General features: G+C 35.5%; 2 protein-coding genes across 10 annotated transcripts in view; one reads left to right on the forward strand and one right to left on the reverse strand.

Moving 5' to 3' along the window:
• Positions 1-9,195, reverse strand: part of LOC127661675 (CD276 antigen-like) — a 144,860-nt gene extending 135,665 nt beyond the window's left edge. For 8 of the 9 annotated variants that reach the window (XR_007972777.1, XR_007972773.1, XR_007972776.1 and 5 more), the window contains exons 1-2: positions 8,937-9,104; positions 3,653-3,775 (exon numbers count right to left, since the gene is read on the reverse strand). Coding sequence is in view for 3 of the 9 variants with exons in the window: in XM_052152501.1 (XP_052008461.1) it covers positions 3,653-3,704 (52 nt within the window). In the remaining 6 variants the exon portion in view is untranslated. The other variant, XM_052152502.1, reaches the window with a different exon arrangement.
• Positions 9,196-15,729: 6,534 nt separating this feature from the next.
• Positions 15,730-21,058, forward strand: LOC127661672 (ubiquitin-like protein 7). The gene is made up of 11 exons (XM_052152494.1): positions 15,730-15,799; positions 16,060-16,237; positions 16,323-16,442; positions 16,564-16,646; positions 18,430-18,514; positions 19,193-19,250; positions 19,440-19,573; positions 19,716-19,765; positions 20,151-20,327; positions 20,448-20,558; positions 20,744-21,058. Exons 2-11 carry the CDS (start codon positions 16,063-16,065, stop codon positions 20,882-20,884), a joined length of 1,134 nt encoding a protein of 377 aa, XP_052008454.1. The 5' UTR covers positions 15,730-15,799; positions 16,060-16,062; the 3' UTR covers positions 20,885-21,058.
• The last annotated feature ends 888 nt before the right edge of the window (positions 21,059-21,946 follow it).

The raw sequence follows: 21,946 nt of genomic DNA on the forward strand, positions 1-21,946 counted from the left end.
AAAGATAACAGGAGAGTGGCTAAACTTACACATTACATATCTTGCAAAAGATTATTGAAGAAAAAAGCCACATAATAAGAGTTTATTGTGAAAAATATGGTATTATTTCCCATGCAGCAAACCGTGGTTTCATACATGCTTTGTTATTAGTGAGGCAAGATTATGAACTGTTACTTTTCTCTGATGGAGTAAACCCTTTAGAGATGCACAGCATGAACGATGACCTTCATTTCAGCTGCAGAGATAATCTGGGTGAAGGGCCGGTGATCTTGCCTTAAGCCTTAAAAAATCAAAGGGAAGTTACAGTGTGTGTGTGTGTGTGTGTGTGTGTGTGTGTGTGTGTGTGTGTGTGTGTGTGTGTGTGTGTATCTCTGTATTCATTCAGCCTTTGCACAAGCTCAGTACATCATGTCCTTGTAAAGATAACAGCCTTAGTGAAAAGACATCTGGAGAACTGGTGTTTAGAAAATTACCTGATAACAAACAACACAAAACTAACCACACATAGCAGTTTTGTATTTTCATGTCATATACCTGGGGGGGCAAGCAACTGCCATTGAGATGAATGGGAATGCTAATGGATGGTTCTATTAAAATATTTAAGGCTTCCTTGGCTGATACAAATGCTGATTTCAAGAGCCAAAACAATCTGCTACCAATTCTGTTAATTGCCAAACGGACAGAAATATCTATGATATTCTCAAATTGCAAAATATTGCCAGACTTATCAGTGTGACCAATATACTGTATCAATACATCAATAAATCTGAACGGTACAATTTTTAACATTTCCTTCAAGAATGTTATAGCAGAGACAGAAAAAAAACTAAAAGATAGAGGAATTCAGTGAGAGAGAGATGGGGAGAGAGTGAGAGAGAGAGGGGAGAGAGAGAGAGAGAGAGAGAGAGAGAGAGAGAGAGAGAGAGAGAGAGAGAGAGAGAGATGATAATGATGATGACATGAAAAAGCATCAACTCATCCACACTCTTTTCTCTCTCCCACTGTGGAACTGCATTCTCGACACATTGCGTACATTAGTTCTGGTCTCGCCCTCCCACTAGACTTCATCTAAAATCTGCTGATATAATCAACAGCCACATGCCAGGTAATGCGCTCTGTTTTAATAACCATCAGGTTTTGTGTGGCTAATGGGACAAGGTGTGGGGTGTGTGTGTGTGTGCGTGTGTGTGTGTGTGTGTGTGTGTGTTTGGGGGGTGGGGGGGTGTTGGACAACTGGAGGCCATGGAAGTCCCTATGATCTCCCCTGCATACTTTATTCAGTTCTGTTCTGTTTATAAAATGGATGGCACTAACAAATGTGCACAAACATGGCCACTGCGATAATCCCCAAAATGAAGTTTTACACAATGGATTGTGATGAAAATGGAATAAAGTTTGAGGGTACTAGGCCTTGAAAATGTGCATCATGAAAAGAAAGAAGTGAAGGTTGTTTTCATGCATGGAATCCAACTGCATTAACACCACTCTCAAGTTTTGGAATTTTGGAGTTTTGGAAACGTGTTGCTATTATGCTTATTCTTACTTTATTGGATGTCATGTAATTTGCCACATTTGTTACTTACACTTGTAACTTGTTTGATGGCTCAAGGAAGAAAACTTTCAAGACAATTAACAACTTCAGTTCACCTGCTGGACAAGTTGACTGACAGTATTATCATAAAAAAAGAGGGGTGATTAGAAAGAATCGAGTGTAAACAATGGTTTAAATGTTAAAGCATGTTATCATTTGGAATAATATTTGATATACCACTGCCACGCAATCACTGTATAATGCACACTCATAATGACTGTTGACTATCTTATTGTCATGTACATCTACTTGTGTTATATTTGCTCAAAACCCTGCATGTTACTAATTAAATGTGATTAAATATAAACGTTCCAAGAGTGCAAGCAATACATCAAGTCACTTTTTATTCATATAGTGCTTTTCACAACACATCATTTCAAAGCAGCTTTACATAAAATTATGCTTTAACAGAAAAAGAAGCTGTAATTTCTGAAATGTCTAGAGAGTCATAGTGCGGGTTTGATAAAAAATATATATATATATATATATTGTAAATTCTAAATTGTGCCTTAAAATAAATAAATAAATAAGTAAATTATATTTGTATATAGACCCCCAGTGAGCAAGCTGGTGATCTCACCCAACGAAACCCATCTTCAGTCTGACCCATTATTATATCATTTTAATTATGTTACCAACAGGCTGTTAACAATTACTAAAAATAGCACAGCAAAAACAATTGAGTTTTTTGGTATTCAAAGACACACAGAGTGCACTGTAAGTCACAGCATTAGAATTGATTTTACTAATATTTGTTGAAGAAAAACACTTAAGATCTGTAAATATATTTACTTTAAATGTGATACAGAGGCAATGATGCTGCAATATATTTATTTTATATTAAAGATATAAGAGAACTCAAATAAGATTAAATGCAAAGACAAAACAATGCATCATTATAGAATAAATTATGAAGACAATCCACATTAGATCAGATCATTTTAAAGGAGATGCAAGGCAGTGATGCAGCAATATCATTTACATGTTAAGAGACCCATATGAGAAACAAAATGTTCAGTTTTTAATGCATTTGATGCAGATGAAATAAACATATTCACTGCTGAATTTCAGGATTTCTTCCTCGAGCTACCTCAGCGTTTAATGTTGGTGGTCAAAACAGCTTTCTGTGCTTAAGTGCCACCTGTTGCTCTGGTTCTGGCTTATTTATTATTGGTCAAGGAATTTCTTCAGATGAAGTAAAACAAAATCGACGCACTCACCATTAAAGGGTAACTAAACACCTGCTCAGAGTCTGACTCCACCCACTAGAAATATTTGAAAATGCAGGAAAAGTGGGCAGACCCCAGCGGGGATAGAGGGAACGAACCGAGTGCGGGGCTGAGTGGGGGGGGGGGGGCACCTGAGACTCGTAGTGACGGATTAATTGACAGCTGCTGTCAGACTCTATGTTATTATTATTCCTCACACGCTCGCAAGACGACATGTACATGAATCTGGCATGGTGAGCTGGAACCTGCTTACGTCAGCTGTCACCGCTTACGTCACGAAGTACCGCAACAGCCAATAGGAAAATTCAACTGCAGCAGCCACCGTTCAACCTGAAGAGGGCAGCACTCAGACGTTTTTACACCATATGTTGTAGAATTAAAACACTTCATACACAAATGTCAAAAAAATTACTTGAATCAATGACCAGTACTCATAAAGCCCCATGCTTACAGATCATTAACTAAAAAAAGTTGGTTTAGGGTTTAGTTACCCTTTAAAAAAAAAAAAGATCTGCTTTGTTCGGCACGAATGTTCACTCCAGGTGAGAATGGCTCATTAGGAATCTATTGTTTCGATTGAAAATGTTGATCACGAGAGAAATCGCTCCGAACATTCGCGTTTGATGTGAAAAGGCATTTAACCTATTATTTGATTTGATTTTATTGTATGTATGTTTATTCAAGAGGTCAACAAAGAGGCAGTTGCAAAAAATAAAAAAACACATGTGTCACCTGTCAGCAAGACCTGTAAGTGTGACTGTTAGTGTTGTTCCAGTTTACAGGTTGTGATCTTTGGCTAATCAGCATAGAAGGAAGAAAACACATCACCCACCGAGAGACTGCACAGTCAACAGAACACACAACAGGAGGGCCAACATGGTCATGGTGAGACGAGCGTGTATGATCCAACCAAGAACGTGTTCGTAACCGTGGGGCAGCTCCTTCAATTACGGCACTGCAGAAGAAAAAAAACAGAGAGAGACTGATTAACCTGGAGCTGACTGACTGACAGAGAGGACGAATGAAAATGTGTATACAAATCTTACACAAGTGTTAAAGGGATAGTTCACCCAAAAATGAAAATACTGTTTCATTCTGTTTAAAAAAAAGAAGTGTATATTTCCCAGAAAGGAGTTATTTTGCAATAAAGACCAAATGATAAGTATCCCACTTATGACATCTTGAAAATTGACAATGGTCAATTAAACAGTTTAGATGTCATAATACAAAAATATATGACCAGAATCATATGATTCAAATCAAGTATTCCAGAGAGCCACATAGCTAGGCACCTCACTTGAATAACAACATTTCCTGCCTACTGACATCTGAAGGTAACTCTATCACCCCCATTGAGTACTGAGGTTTGTTGCCACCACAGTAATGCCAGAATGCATGTTAAATATATAAAGAGGCCATGTGCTTATTGTGTATTTCTGGATTTATAGCATGTTCTTGCATGGACATTTGTAATGCAAGTGTGTGTGCCAGTTTTTTTCACACTGTACTACTTCACTTTACAGTCTGCTAGCCTGCCCATTAAAGAGGGGGCTTTCACATTTTGGCATACACATATGGTCTTTTTCTCTCTCTCTCTCTCTCTCTCTCTCTCTCTCTCTCTCTCTCTCTCTCTGTGGACTGTCAACTGTGTGAGTAGCTTAGCTTACACACCGAGAATTTTCATTTTCTCTTGGCGAGACAATGCTGTCACTTGTCTCCTGATACTTCTACTCTGCATGTAGAAGTAAAGATCTGAATACAAAAAAAAGAATGAAGAACACGCACCACCCTGAAGGACAATCTTCTTCCGTACCCAATAAATCTACAGAGAGTTCTAAAAAAAAAGATTTCAGCAAAGGAATTCCCATTAAGAAGAGTTCTTGCGGAATTTCTTCACTGATTCTTCTGGCACTGATTTTCTTCACAGCAAGAACATAAAGTACACATACTGCACACACAATAGCTGAACTTGGTTGTCAATCTGGGACTGATAGCCCCAGTCACCATTCACATTTAGTGCATTTATTTCCATACAATGTACGCTAATGGTGACTGAGGCTAACATTCTGCCTAAGCTTACAAAAACATTTTATTCACTCATTTACTGAAAGGCTTTAAGTTAAGTTCTTATTTTAGAAATTAGTTTTTAATTCATTTTTAATCCAAAAATCATTTTTAATCCATGGCTTGTATAAGGTAATTTTGTTGGCTGGCCAGGATGTTTCAATGTCTATTTTATTTATTTATTTTTACATTCAGGTGCATCCTGGTAAAAATTTCAACATCATTTTCTCATTTCCTTTTTCTCTCAAAACAAATTTATTTCCTGTGTTGATGTATTTCCTATTAAATCTCAGGACAAATCCAAGGGCTTGTCCCTTTTTTTAATGGCAAATAGTCTTTAGTTTATGTATTTGCATCTTATTATTAATTTTAAGAGGCAGGTGGTATTAGGGGGATAGGACATTTTCAATCTAGACAGCTTTTTATTGGACAAAAATGTGCATTCAACCCGGAGCGAAAGATGAGTCAATGACATTGTTGGTCTTTTTACATGGAGATCTAAATTAAGAGAAGACATTTAAATGTGTCTTTTAAAGGTTAATTTTGTTCTTTTTTTAGGAGTAAATTAGCATATAGATGACTTTATTAGACATAGACTAACATGTCTAGACCAACAAGAGCTACAAAAGTAATTTTTTATGGCACATTGTACTTGATATACACAAACAGCTGAATCTACTATCTTACTTTCTCCTCTCTCCACCAAACCTCCTCCATATCTTTTCTATGTTGTCAGAGAAATGTGGTCAAGTCTAGTGTTTTTGCACCATAATTATATGACAAGAACATTTAATTTCCTGAAAGGGTAAACTTTTACCCACTCATATGGCTATTTGATCAGCATATATAAGAACACAAACTCATACAGCACTCAATAAACAGGTCATATAAATGTGGGTTCTGACTAAACTCTTTCCAGTAGTTCAGCTCAACTTTGTAATATGATATATTCCATCCGAGGTGGTGTCACCCCTACGCTATGCCTTAGTCAAAATCAAGCACTTTCTGTGGCCTAACCATGCAACTCAGCAAAAAACATATGGTCAGCCAGTATGCCTGTTACTCTCTTCATAGATCAACCATAAAACAATCCTGTTTCATTCATGGTAAAATAAAACTGGCAGCCATGGTTGCCAAAAAAAATCACTGAATAAAAATCAACATGCTCAAAAAGGATCAGATGTAGTCGCTTTTATACAGTATATACAACTTTGAGCACGATTTGGAGGTTGGATTTTTGCTCTAAAATTACATTTTTACTTCACTGATGGTCAGGTTTAAGGTTGGGGGTAGGGTTAATAAAATGGCCATTGCTGTTGATGGTATTACATCATATATAACTAAAAATACAACTCGCTTTTGGCGCCACCCAGTGGACATTTTACCTCAACGACACTTCCAGCTTTGGCCACCTACTGAATTACTTCATTGCAAGTTAATTAATTACATTACATTACAATTTTTTTTGACAGTGTATACCTTTGAAACTGCAGTGACGAACTGGGGTCAATATCAACTCTACTGGGAAGAGTGGTCAAAACTCCTCAAAACATTATATTTGATAGACAAACACCTGCATCTATTTCTATTGGTACTTTTTGTTTATGAGCCAAACAAAGCATAAAATAATAAAATAAAAAAAAGCACTGGATAATTTAACCTGACACTTTATAGATTACAGGAATACTGTCTGTATGAACTTCAAATACTCATAATGTAGCTCTGTCTGTCTCTCTCAATCATTCTCAGCACTTCTCTTCCTTTTTATGAAATCTCAGAAAGCCCCAGACTGTTTATGTTGGCCTGGACCTTTTGTCAGTCATTTTCAATGTTGCTTTGCTATTGAATTAGAGAGGTCTGCTCACCACCAGACAAATTATCAAATTTATCTAGCCTTAAACTCTGCTACTCTTAATACACTTTTTCGCAGCTAAACAATTAACATCTCAATCTGTAGAATATATGAGTCAAACAAACAGAGTACATATGTCAGCATTATGCTGGAAAATCACCCATCAAAATATAAATCAGTAGCTATTTTGGATGAAATTTAAATTATTCCTCTACGATAACTACTGTAATTTTCTACTGTGGACTATGCCTCATTAAGTCTCAATAATATGCATATTCTTTTAGTCTACTATTTAGATGTTTGCCATCAAAGACTCAAGCATATTTATCTTTGCTGCTGTGAAAGAAGCGGGTTCCCCTGTTCTTAAACAAGAACCTCTATTAGCCAATAATTCACCTCTGTGATAACAGGCCTACTGTTTAGCCACCAGGTAGTTTAGTATGTTACTATTTAGTATTTAGGTCCTGAAAGATTACTGTAAAATGCAGCTCTACAGAAACACAATTACCAAATGGTTGAGGGTCTTCATTTAACTTCATAATGGACAAATTAATATATATATATATATATTATTATTTTTTTTACAGCAATTGTGAGGTGTGCAATTTATGTGCTACTATTGGCTATTGAAAGTGCAAAAAATATGACAAACAGGTTTCTTGAACGCCCCCCAGTGGCACTGTTTTGACAAAATCCACCTCAAACTCATGATATTGGACGCTTAAATAAGGCAATGTTTTGAAAGTGCACTAGAGCCACTCTGTTTACATATTCTCAGGGAGATCAATCTATGAATGGCTTCATTATAGTTATCTGCAGTATTCTATCCACAGTAAGTTGGGAAAGGAATATTTCAAAATTAAAAGCATGTTGGACTATTCATACCATATGCAACTTAACTAGTAGTATACTAAACTGATTTAGCATACTTCTTTTCTAACCATATACTGTAGTCTAAAACCTACCCTTGAAAAAAAAAGTGTCTGCATTTGTCCCCAAATGTGTATAATCAAATAGTGTTTTAAGACAAACCAAGTTGGAATCCAGTCCTGAACCCTCTCATATAGAAAAGGTGAAGAAAAACACATCTAGGGCACTATTTCAGGTGCAGTTCAGAGAGCAAATGTTTAATTTGTTAAGATTTATGGGTGGGCTCAGTCTCTGAAATTTAAGAGTGTGTCTAGACCCTGCCTAATAAAAACTCCCAACATTTTCTAATGTGTTACTGATGAGCTCTTTTACCAGTGAATCAATGGAGCACTTAAATCAAAATTTGGGGTAATCTTGTGAAATAATAAAACTGGATGCTTAGGTTAAAAGTTATCCAGATCCTCTGTCTAGACCACCAGGGGCGTGGTGCCTTAGGGCAGTGACAGAGCACTTAAAACAAATGGTCCAACCCATTCAAAATAACATGACTCACTCTTTTTCTTCCTATAAAGATTGGGGGAAGGATCTTATAATATAAAAAAGACAAAAACTCAAACCCTGGAGTCAGTAAATCAGATTCACTATCTAATGTTAAGGCCTGACAAGTTAAATAGAGCTTACTTAGAAACATAGATAAGACAAACTGTGAAAGATGATAACCTGTATTTGTTTACCTTAAATAACTATTTCTACCTGATTTAACCCTTTTTGTTGTTGTTGTTGTGTAACCTAATGGTCAGGTTGATTCATTGATGCTAAATAATATGTTTGACTTGAATCAACCATTCATTAGATGTTACCACATGAAGCATATTTTATGTTAAAAAAAAAATCAGTGTAGAATTCCATTACGTTTCTTTAATATGGCCCAAGACTCAAAACGACACAATTTGCATAAGAGTAGCCTGTACTGTAATATATAAGCTATTAACACTTTATATTGGCCGTATCTTTCATTAATTGCGTTCATTTCACTGCAGGCAACTTTGGATCTAATGATTCTAATCTGATGCCAAAACAGTCTCTAGTTTAAAACTAAAGACAAAACGCTGTTTTAATGTCATTAGAGCTTCGATGAGCTGTTTTAAAACTCGGCGACACTTCATTGATTCATATTTTAAATTTATCCTGCTGTTTTCCCAATCTGCCGTTTTCCAGACTAGACTACTAAAAAAAAAACAATCAGTCAATCTACCGAATCGTGGTACGAACATCGATAACTATAACTAGTTATTATACATTTTAAAGGACACATTTATAATAAACTTACCATTCCAAGAATGAGAAGTTAAACAAAGACAAAACACCGGTCATCCACAGCTGTACAATTACTTACAGAAGACCCAGGAAGAAACGAAAGAAACTTTATTTTCTATCATTCCTTGTTTGTGTGTCACAGCTTGATTTAAATCTGAAATTGTGTGTTTGTACGGGTAAACGATAATACCGTTATGTTAAAAGGGTTTTCCTCCGGTCGGAAAGTGAAACCACTCCTAGTTCATTCTTGCGCGCTGTCCAGTCTGATGACGTCACTCCAGAGTCCAGGTTTACTGCTGCTGGATTTAACCCTTAAATGCATGCTCATTTTTCCAAACATAATACATATTCGGGTTTTTAGTGACCCTACATTTATTTTAATAAAAAAAATGGCTGTACAAAATGCTCATATAGGCTATACGGAAGAGGATTAGGGCCAAGCAATAATAAAAAAATAAAACCATCTCGAGATTAAAGTCATTATAATGCGAGATTAAACTCGTGAAATTTCGAGAAAAAAGTCGAAATACAATCTTGAGAATAAACTCATTAAATATCGAGATTAAAGTCATTATAATGCGAGATTAAACTCGTTAAATTTCGAGAAAAAAGTCGAAATACAATCTTGAGAATAAACTCATTAAATATCGAGAATAAAGTCATTATAATGCGAGATTAAACTTAACGAGTTTTTTCTCGAAACACAACGACTTGGGTAGAGTGGGGGAAAATGCCCCCTTAAGGAAAATGTGACATTACTGTGAAACAAAAAAATAAATGTGACTAGAATTGCCATCCCAGATTTGAGTGACTGTGGCAGGAGTTATTTACCAAATAATAAAATTGCTCAGCCTTCATGATTAATTAGTATTTTGACTGAAAATATTTTTGTACAAAAGGGGCGTTTTGCCCCAGCGGTGGGGTAAAACGCCCCCCCAAGGTGGGGTAAAATGCCCCCTTTCATAATAGCCAGTTTGCTTCATAGATCAGCAGCAAGACTATTGTTTTTAATCTCTAAAAGTAAAAGGCAAGTAATGTATCAACATGTATATATATTAATGTTTATTTCAGGAATATTGTTTACATTTGATATTACATATAACATATAACTAAGACATACAAACAAATATGTTGTAATTAATAAATCAAGGTCTTTGGGGGACTCCAAATTGATGGGCTGCAGCCTTCAAAGCAGTTCCCTCTTCAATAGCTCTGAGGGTATTTTGTAGAGCTTGCTCTGTATAAGCACCACGGTTACTTTGTCTCTTATATGTCCGCATCTATAAGGAGAGAAAAAAATATATATGAGGTTGAAATTTCTACAATAGGCCTACATGGGGTTGATAATTGATGTATTTGTTCACCACTATCATCAAAACAAACAGAAAACCCTAAATAAATATTAAACTTAAAAATTAGTATATTTATGTAGTGAAATATATTCAATAAATGCATTAAAAGCCACTGTTTTATCCTTGTGTCACCTAACCACCTTCCATCAGCTGACTGTGCTAGCAAGCTAACTAGCTTATGCTCACTTGAGGTATTTTTTTCATGTTTTGTTCAAATATTTTGATTTTACCACCTAGTTATCCTGCATTAAGTGTAAAACAAAGGATTTGATAGACAGAAATGTGTTATTATAGTAATTATGATAGAGAGAAACTATGCCCCCAGGGGGGCGTTTTCCCCCACTCTACCCTATTCTCGATATTTAATGAGTTTATTCTCAAGATTGTATTTCGACTTTTTTCTCGAAATTTAACGAGTTTAATCTCGCATTATAATGACTTTAATCTCGATATTTAATGAGTTTATTCTCAAGATTGTATTTCGACTTTTTTCTTGAAATTTAACGAGTTTAATCTCGCATTATAATGACTTTAATCTCGATATTTAATGAGTTTATTCTCAAGATTGTATTTCGACTTTTTTCTCGAAATTTAACGAGTTTAATCTCGCATTATTATGACTTTATTCTCGATATTTAATGAGTTTATTCTCAAGATTGTATTTCGACTTTTTTTCTCGAACTTTAACGAGTTTAATCTCGCATTATAATGACTTTAATCTCGAGATGGCTTTATTTTTTTTATTATTGCTTGGCCCTAATCCTCTTCCGTACATTTAAGAGTCAATTTGTCAAAATATTAGGAAACAATATAAAATCAAATATATTTGATGTTTTTTTTTTTTTTCATATATTAAAGAGATACTGCAACAAATCAGGGCAAATCAAGAACAGGAATCATTACTATCACAATGAAATTTCATGAGATGCAACTAGCTGTCAAACACATACATACCTACACATGTGTAATGTATGTGTAACTAATGTGTAGCTTATGTGTATTTTCTCAAGCACTTGTTGAGTCTAAACAGATACACAACTTACATTATTTTAGTAGTGCACCCAAATGACAAGTCGTATCATACTTTTCATTTGTTGTAGGCTACTTGCTATAAGTTTACTTCAATGTTGTTTCTTCATCAAATAGCAATGTCAAATGTAAATCAAGTCAATCACTGAAACATTAGTTCCACCTTGAGTAAGATTTAACATCAGTATAATGTATGTGGATACTCATATAAAATACTGACAATTCATCATTGTTGATAGTTCATTTTTGCACAGAAAGTCAATGTGATTTAGTGTTTATTTGAATATAGCACTCATTTGTCTTATAACACACAGAGAAATAGATACCATGTGATAGTAAACTTAAATAGAAATGAAATAATTATATTAAAAAAAATTATGGAACGGCATAGAAATAAAGAAGAAAAAAAACACTCTTACATACCTCAGGTTTTAGAGACACTAAAATCTTTTAGCACTGAATTATTATTTTATTTTTTGTTTTATTTTTTGTGTCATACTATTTATAAGAGATAAGTTGAGGAATACCAAAGAGTTGTGGGCTCAACTCCAAAAATATTATGAGGTACAGGGGGTGGAATGAGGTCCCGGGTCTCCGAAGTATACATTTAAGGGTCATGACCCAGACAAACAACGAGAAAAAAAAAACATAAATTATATATCTGTATACAAATAAATAATTTATGTATTGTTTTTAATTCAAAATTGTTCTCATTGGTTGTCTTTATATATATATATATACACACACACACACACACACACACACACACACACACACACACACACACACACATAAGTCCAATTACTACATTTCCTTCCCAGAACTAATAATATTTTTCCAATATAGTTGTATATGGCTTGTATAGTTGAAATTAAATAAGCAATGACCATTATGTTGCCTCCAGCATCTGTATAAAGATGTACTGCTCAAAATCCTTTCTAAAATATGCAGGGTCTGACCCACCTCACCCACAGTACACCGTGTCTACACTGGAAGCAACTGATGGCTTGAGGCTGTCTTTAAGCTTGAAGGTAGACTGTACAGCACAGTAATATTGAATGGATCTCTGATACAGTATATAAAGTCATACAGCTGGTCACTCATTAAAGGTGTGGCCAGTATGCAGAACATATGTGCTGGTTGACTGTGTTAAGCAACTGGCACTGTCATACATGGTTCCAAATTGTAGTGGATACTTTAGTGCACTCATGCATATTTCATCCTCTTTGTTGCTTCAGCTTCTTATTTTTCCTCTGGGAATGACACCTGGAAGCAGAGGTGTAAACAGTCATATTTTGATTGTGTGCACGCAGGTTCTTTTCAGCTGAGCAATCTCTGGTCATGTCTGCACTAATACGTTTTCGACTGAAAACTCTATTTCCCGTTTTCTAACATCTTAGTTTTTGCAAACTTTGCAAGTTCAAACGAAAACATATTAGATGTTGCCTCTCTATTCTGCTTCATAACCGTTATGTACTGTTGGGGTCAAATCCCTTTATTGTCACAAAACCAAATACACAAGTGCAACAGTGGGTGAAAGTCTTGGGTGAAGTTCCAAGCTAAATAGCAGTTATGACAATCTACAATAAACATCAAATTTACACATCTTGTTTATACAACACAATATACAATATACCGGTACACCTAATAACATACAGTATACAATATACACAAAATAAGATGCAATGTAAGCTCTAAAAAAATATCAGTTTGCTACAACCAGGCAAATGAGTGGACCTTTGCAGCCATCTACAGGTTATAGTTGTAATTTCATGTCATTTTAATATTAAATAAATAAATAAATGTCCAGCAGATGGCAGCAATCTGCCCCTAAAGCATGACAAATATTTTTTCCATAAATTAAATTGAGTAATGTTGATCTTCACTGAAGTAAATGTAATATAAAACTATTCTTATTTTATATGAAAATGAATGGTATAGTTTTGTCATTTTGAGGCAAATGAGGTCAAAAATACCATAACCCAATTTTTTTTTGTTTGAAAAAAATTACATGAGTAGGGTACAAAGTTACACATTATTGTCTGGGGTCAAATTATACTGTCTGACCCAGACAGTATAAGAATGCACTCGAAATGAACAGAACACAAGTGTTAAACAGAGCAGTCATAGATGCATGCATAATGCATTTTGATATCAGTAATTAAGTTAGCAAAATTTTCTTTTAAACAGTCAAACATTCTGCCAAAAGACACGAGAAGTACTGTCACTGTCTAGAAAACCTGGCACAAAGCAGCTTGTCCCACCATATTTTAATGGACACTAAGAAGTGAATATTGACTGAAATTTTGCTCTATTCTACACACAAAGCTATTGTAAATGGAATATATGATATAGCTATAGTCTGATGTCAAATTGACTGCTTTTATAATACTCTGATAGTGTCTGAGCTACCTCAGTTGAGGTTTTACAATAGTTAGGCTAATGTAATAGCTAACTGGAAGTTAAGCTCCAAAAGATAAAATACCCCAATTTTATTAAAACAGCAAAGTCATTAGACTGGAGTAACGTCATCAGACTGGACAGAGTCATTTATGACTACTTTTATGGTGTCTTTTATTTTTCCTGCATAATGATTCTTCAAAATTTTCCTTTTGTGTTTTAATACTGAGAGAATATACATTTTTGGGTGAACTATTAAATGAATAAAGAAAATATTACATAAACTCAGCAAAAAAAGTAACGTCCTCTCACTTTCAACTGCTTTTATTTTCAGCAAACTTAACATGTGTAAACATGCGTATGAACATAAAAAGATTCAACAACTAAGACATAAACTGAACAAGTTTCACAGACATGTGACAGACAGAAATGGATTAATGTGACCCTGAACAAAGGGAGTCAAAATCAAAAGTAACTGTCAGTATCTGGTGTGGCCACAAGCTGCATTAAGTACTGCAGTGCATCCCCTCCTCATGGACTGCACCAGATTTGCGAGTTCTTGCTGTGAGATGTTACCCCACTCTTCCAACAAGGAACTTGCAAGTTCCTGGACATTTCTGGGGGGAATGGCCCTAGCCCTCACCCTCCGATCCAACAGGTCCCAGACTTGCTCAATGGGATTGAGATCCGGGCTCTTTGCTGGCCATGGCAAAACACTGACATTCCTGTGAGGTTCACTTTTTGCCAGTCCTGTCTGGTCCAGTGATGGTGGGTTTGTGCCCATAGGCGACGTTGTTGCCAGTGAGGTCTGGTAAGGACCTGCCTTACAATAGGCCTACAAGACCTCAGTCCAGCCTCTCTCAGCCTATTGCGGACAGTCTGAGCACTGATGGAGGGAATGTGCATTCCTGGTGTAACTCGGTCACTTGTTGTCCTGTACATGTTCCACATGTGTGATATTCGGATGCACTGATCCTGTGCAGGTGTTGTTACACATGGTCTGCCACTGTTAGGACAATCAGCTGTCCTTCCTGTCTCCCTGTAGCACTGTCTTAGGCATCTCACCGTACAGATATTGCAATTTATTGCCCTGGCCACATCTGCAGTCCTCATGCCTCCATGCAGCATGCCTAAGGCACGTTCATGCATATGAGCAAGGACCCATCTTTCTTTTGGTGTTTTCAGAGTCAGTAGAAAGGTCTCTTTAGTGTCTTAAATTTGTATAACCTTAATTGCCAATCGTCTGTAAGCTGTTAGTGTCCGATGCATTTTCATTTAATTGTTTATTGTTCATTGAACATGCATGGAAAACATTGTTATAACTTTACAGATCTTTATTGTAAAGGGTTTCATGGATTTTTTTAATATTATCTCTAATATACAGTGACCTGAAAAAGGGACGTTTCTTTCTTTCTTTCTTTCTTTCTTTCTTTCTTTCTTTCTTTCTTTCTTTCTTTCTTTCTTTCTTTCTTTCTTTCTTTCTTTTTTGATGAATTTATTTGGGTCAGTGTGCGTGCACCCGCAAATCTTTGTGCATCTACATTGTTTTCATGTATCTTGATTCCTACACCCTTGATTTCATTTGAGAAATCAGAAGGATAGATAGATAGATAGATAGATAGATAGATAGATAGATAGATAGATAGATAGATAGATAGATAGATAGATAGATAGATAGATAGATAGATAGATAGATGGACAGATGGATAGATGGACAGATGGACAGATGGATAGATGGATATGGATAGATATTATTTTTTAATTTTCAATTATTTTAAATGTTTTTAAAATTTAAAGTTCAACAATAGCTTTTAATTTGTTTTTTAATGTATTGAAATGTTGAAATATTAAATTACATCATTTAAGCATTAATTTCAAGAGCGCATAAAGGCAAACCGCACATATACATATAATTTATTATATTTTTGAATTATCATATTTTAAATATTAATAATAATTTACATTACTTTTATTATGTCCGTCGGCGCGCCGGCGGAAGGACAAGTTTGACGTCACTTCTGGGAATCAGCTGTTGACAAAGAGCTGCCTCACTGACTGCTTTCTGCTGTTGTGTGAACCGATCACCTTAAAACGGGTGAGATATTTGTTCTATTGTATCGTAATACATGTATGTGTCGTAGGAATGTGTATTGTGATCAGTGAGTGATCGACCTTTATTGTCTACTTCTAATTTATGTACGTACAGCTGGTTAAATTGACACGATCTTGTAATGTATGCATTGAACAGCATGTAGAACTGAAACTGGAATAAATTAATTTAAAAGTAGTTTCCTTTAACTCTGTTTAACAAAAGAGACACCAGAAATAAGTTGTTCTTTCTTCACTCTAATAAAGGAAATGGAGAGTTCAGCATGGCATCTCTCCCTGAAACTCAGTGACAAACCCAAGTCAGTCTTCCAGTTTCCAGACGCTGAACCAGGAGATGTCCATCCAGGCAGATACCTGGTATCAACACTGAAACAGCTAATCTCAGCACAGTTATCAGACTCCTTGCCTGACCCTGATCTGATAGGTTTGCATTAATTTAGTACACACAATCATTTACACTTATTGACTTCCTCTTCATTATTGTGAGCAATTGCTTTCAACTTTTGCAGACTTTGTGCATTGTGGCTGCATGCTCAAAGACGATTTTACGTTAGACTCCTATGGGATTAAGTGTGGATCAACATTGCATATTCTTAAGAAGACATGGCCAGAACCTGAGGTCAAGCCAGGTATGTTTGAAGCTGACATATCTGTGAGGGCAAAGTTAATTTGGTTTAGATAAGTGTCAGTTATCAGACGTAATTGTAGAGAGAATAAATTTTTCTGAACATATCTCTTAATCTCACGCAGAGCCGGTGAACAGGTCAGCGGCTGCCAGAGAATTCAGGATGCTTCAGACAGCTTTACACTCCAATGCAGTGTATAGAGATGCGGTACAATTATTTTGATCAGTACCTTTAAGAGATTTAGCTATTATGACTGTAATTAGCATTATTCATTACTTCTCTACAATAAACAACATAATGAATGTTTAAAAGGCAGAGGTTATTTGCACTAAGTGTAAATAGCAGCAAAAAGCATCTTCTTTGCTCTAAGTGCAAATAGGGGCAGATATTTGGATTCCTTATTACGAACATACAGTATCAATGCAGTGTTTATTTATAGTCCCACAGACACCATTGGTTAGGGCTGCCACCAATACATGATCGTCCCTTAAAGATAAAACTATGCATCCTGTATTGAATCAATGGTCAGATGCCGTCACTGTGAAATCGTTCCAGATTGCCAATTTAACATTGATATAAGTTTGCCTGTTGTGGGTATGGGACTGTCTGAAAAGTCTACATGTTGTGCTAAAATGTGCTAATACTGTGGAGGGTGTGGTAAGGGACCGTCTGAAAAGTCCACAGATGGTGGTAAAACTTTTTTCTATATAAATGTTCAATAATATCATACAATGTATAAATACAATCATAAAGATAAGTACAGGTGAAGGAAAAAATGTATATTATTTAAAAAAAAATATATACATGTATAAAACATCCACAATATATACATAAGATAAAGAAGACAATTAATCATTAAAATGAAAATAAATATATATTTTTTACATATTTTCTTTATAAGTCATGTGTCAGGAAAGTTCTCATGGTAGCATATGGATATAAAAAGGATATAAAATTTTTATTAATAACAAATATTAACTCAATGCATTTATTGCTAAAACTGTGGAGGATGTGGTTAGGAAAAGAAAAGAAAAAAAAAAAAAAAAAAAAGGATGTGGTTAGGGGCCGTGATCCCCCATTTAAGGTCCCTTATTTTAAAACTCCAAAAGTGGCAACCCTAGAAGCCGATACACCTACCCCTTATACTAACCCTAACCTTAATTTGCAAAAATTAACCATAGTTTTACTAAAGTAACCATGGTATTTTGTAGTAAAATCATAGTAACATAAAATTAATCATTGTTACTATATTAACACCATATTACTGTAGTTACACCACTGTCAAAAAAACATGGTTGTTACATATTACTATTGTAAAACTATGATTAATTTTACCCAGTTCAAACCTTTCTCTTAATTCCCTGACTGTCACTGTGACCAAATCACTGAGAAAATCAACATTTATATTAATTATTTATAAGTAGTATTAAAGGAAACATTAATAGCTGAAACAGGTGGGGAAGAAAAGGAGAATCGAACCCGGTGTTGTTCGCAAAAAAAACCCCAAAACAAAACCACATTAACACCATCTTTACACTCTACACCATTGCAGCGACACTTGGGGGGCACAGTTTGTCTTAAGTTTCTGTGTTTCTACCAGACGTTTTGAGCGCAAATAGCCGTGCTGTGTACCAGGTGCTATTTACACCTAGTGCAAATAGTCACTCCATTAAAAGAAGCACATTGCAACTACATATATAATGTAAAATTAGATTCAAAGGACCATCCGTTTAAATTAAAACAGTTAACTTCACTCTCTTTAGAGTTCTGATGGTCATATAAAACTTGAAAAGATTAGGGAATTTAAAATGTATATACTGTATATACTTCCAGGCCTGGAACAGTCATGAAAATGTATAAACACTTTGTGCATTAAAAACTGCTGTCTGATATTTAAAAAACAACAACAAAAAACTATCCATAATTATGAATGACTGGAAAACACATGAAAATTGATTGGTCAAAAGTTGTATTAACCTTTGATTTCCAGGTGTTCAAGATGCTGGGTAATAAAGAATCTTTGGACCACATAATAGTGGCCTCTCCAGGACTCAGTTCAGACCCTGTTGCTTTAGGTAAGTTTACATTGAAAAACATAAAACATTCTCTCATTATTTACTCACACTCATGTCTTACCAGATGTGTATAACTTACTTTCTTCTACAGAAAACAAAGATTTTTGAAGAATATTTCTGCTTTGTAGGTCAATACAATGCAAGTGAATGGTGACCAGACCATAGAAGCTCTAAAAATCACATAAAAGTAATCCATATGACTCCAGTGCTTAAATACATATCTTTAGAAGTGATATAATAAGTGTGGGTGAGAAACGGATCAATATTTAGTCCTTTTGTTTACTATGAATCTCCATTTAAGAATAGGAAAGTGAAAGTGGAGATTTATAGTAAAACAATATTGAAATATTGATCCGTTTCTCACCCAAAGTGTTTGTATCACTTCAGAAGACATATATTTAAACACTGTAGTCATATAATTTACTTTTATGCTGCCTTTATGTGATTTTTAGAGCTTAAAAGTTCTGGTCACCATTCACTTGTATTGTATGGACATACAAAGCTGAAATATGTTTCTAAAAATCTTTATTTGTTTTATGCAGAAGCAAGAAAGTCATACACATCTGGGATGCATGAGGGTGAATAAATGATGGAGAGAATTTTAAATTTTGGGTGAACTATTTCTTTAAGGGCCTTTGGGAAGTGCAAATGTGTCTAATCAATTCATTTACTCTGCAGGTGTGCTCCAGGATAAAGATCTGTTTGTACAGTTTACAGACCCAAACTTGCTGGACATGTGAGTCTTCTGAAAAAGAAAAAACTATGAATTAATGTTTTGTTTTGGAATAGAATTGTGTTTTCATGAAATTTAAGGAAACAAAATGTAGTCTTGTCTTGATTGCACATTAAGAGCATTACAAGTACGGCCATTCACAAAACACCAGTCAACACAATCTCAACTTCCTTAATTTTTAATGACTCACAGGTTGATCAGATCTCACCCGGCATTGGTCAACGCTATCATCTTGGTATTACACTCTGTTACAAGCAGCATGTTCAACCAAACCAGTGCCAGCTCTTCCCGCAACGTGACGGCCAGCTCTTACAATGAAATGCCAGGTAAACCCTGACAGAAGATTCTAAACACATAAGCTCTTTTAAATAAATTAAAACGGCACCTGCGGACATTTAAAGCATTATATATCTTCTCAAATGTTGTTTAAAAGACGTTCATAAGACTTGAACGTCTTATGCTTGACAGGAGGTTTTCTGTTCGAGGGCATGTCTGATGATGAGGAAGATTTTCAGTCTGTAAGTTTATTCAGAACACTTCACCTGTAATAAAATGTAGGACTGGTATGGTTTCACAATATTACACAAATAGACTATCCTTTTTATACTGTATATTGAACGGTGTGTTGGCAGAGAAGTCTACGGTGGTAATTCATTGAAATGCTTTTGATTCATAAGTAACTGTAAACAACTTTAGTGACTCTAGACTTTCATTATGACAGTTTTCTTAAACACATAGTTCATAAGTACTGGCAGGTTGTTAGTGGGAAGACAGCAACAAAAGCTTTTAAAGGCTTCAACAGTGGTGTATTTTGAAATTCATCTGGCTGATGGCCTACAACCCATGGGAGATCATAAGTAACTATAATAATCACAAATGTAATTTAAATATTACACAAAGCAGGGAAATAGGTCTGGCTCATCAAGACAACAGAGACCGTCTGTAGGGTCCAGACCGTCGACACTGAGACATAGCGGAGCCACAGGACCCCGTCCCATCACCCAGAGTGAGCTAGCGTCAGCTCTGGCTTTAGCCAGCACACCCGAGGGCAGTGAAGTCACACCCACACTGGGTGGTCAGGTAAGAGCTTAGTATGCACATACCTATGAACCATTGTCACAATAATAAAATAAAGATCAGATTGATGAATAATAAATGTTCAGTCCTCTGTGAATCAAAATACTGTCTTTTATTCTGTAGGAAATGTCCTCAGCTGGGCCATCAGTACCCTCAGGGGCTCCCGTCACAAGCAGTCTGCTCAGTCAGGCATTGCAGCAAGCTCTACAGGCCTCTGGTGTGAGCTCACTACAGGTAGAACCACATAGGCCTAGAGAAAAAAATGCTATGATTCACTTAATGTATATGGATATTTAACACAACATGGAATTTTACTCTGAGTGCGGGCAGACACGTTTCTTGTCACTGAAAATTTTACACTTGTTTTTCTTTTATGGAGCCTTTATACCATAGCCTATATGTGTGTGTGTTTTCATTAGGGACGCTGGCAGTCTCAGATGCAGCGGTTGAGGGATATGGGGATCCAGGATGAGGAACTTGCACTCCGCGCATTAACAGCTACGAACGGAGACCTCCAGGCAGCTCTCGAGCTCATCTTTGCTGGGGGAGGAGTTTTCTAAAGATTTAACTGAGCCTTAAACTGCTGTAGACTAACCAGTGCTAACAGTTTACTGTTAATTGCACATTTACTTTTGCCTTAAACAAATACTGCTTTTTTTATTTTATTAAACTGTAATAATAAACTATAATAAGCTTTGTATTCAATTATTATACCAGGTGTGCGATTATTGTCAATAATATACTGTTTGTTTTTGAGTTAAAGTGGAAATACACTTGTGGAGATTAAAGCAGCTTGTTGGGGCTCTACTGTAATGCTGTGGATGGCCACTAGGTGGCAGAGTATGACCATTTAAAGGATTTAGTCAGTAGTGAGGTTTACACTTGTCCATGGTTTAAAAAAAACACACATTATGCACGTCCAAAAGCATGATGTAAATAGATTGAATCAATTGACTGAAACCACCCCAAAACAATCCAGATTTTGGTTAGTAAAAATAAATAACCAAGCAAATCTCACAGACAGTTTAGACCATTAAGATGCATTGTAGCATTATTTTCATGACAATGAAGTACCAAGTTCAGACATTCCCTTCATTATCAATAGTAATTAAATCAAATACTACAACAATGATGTAGCAACACTTAACAGTTTAAAGAATATAGCTTTTTTTCCCCCTGCATAACAGGAACACATATTTAAGTGATAATACATAAATGTCACATAAATGTTACAGACATCTTGATGGTCCTAAAACATGTATTTTTGTAAGCAAAAATTATTAATCTCTTTTTTAATGTTTGAATATCCTTTAACCCACATATGTTCTTGGCATGTTTTATCATGAGATTTACCTGATCAGAATATCTCTGGTTCCACATTCCATGCGATATAAACAAACCCTCTTGTGCAGGTACATTTTAAATTCTCATCCTAATCAACAGTGTCTCAAGAGGGAAAAATATAGCACCAGACTTGGAATAAGTTTCCCAGTCTAAAAGTGGCTATTAGCCAAACACATTGCTCTTATCTCATTGTCAACCTGACAAAACCTCACTATAAATCTGTCAAGATCTTTTTCTGGTTTTATTAAGGGGCGGCTGAGAGAGACAAATGCAATTCC

Source organism: Xyrauchen texanus, chromosome 21 (genome assembly GCF_025860055.1).
Source record: "Xyrauchen texanus isolate HMW12.3.18 chromosome 21, RBS_HiC_50CHRs, whole genome shotgun sequence".
NCBI classification, from domain to species: domain Eukaryota; kingdom Metazoa; phylum Chordata; class Actinopteri; order Cypriniformes; family Catostomidae; genus Xyrauchen; species Xyrauchen texanus.

Excerpts from the sequence above, each read along its gene's own strand:
- LOC127661672 (XM_052152494.1), top strand. The coding sequence starts at position 16,063 with ATGGAGAGTTCAGCATGGCATCTCTCCCTGAAACTCAGTGACAAACCC. Across the intron at positions 18,515-19,192 it reads TTCAGACCCTGTTGCTTTAG|GTGTGCTCCAGGATAAAGAT; the intron begins GTAAGTTTACAT and ends TTTACTCTGCAG. Across the intron at positions 20,328-20,447 it reads CACCCACACTGGGTGGTCAG|GAAATGTCCTCAGCTGGGCC; the intron begins GTAAGAGCTTAG and ends TTTATTCTGTAG.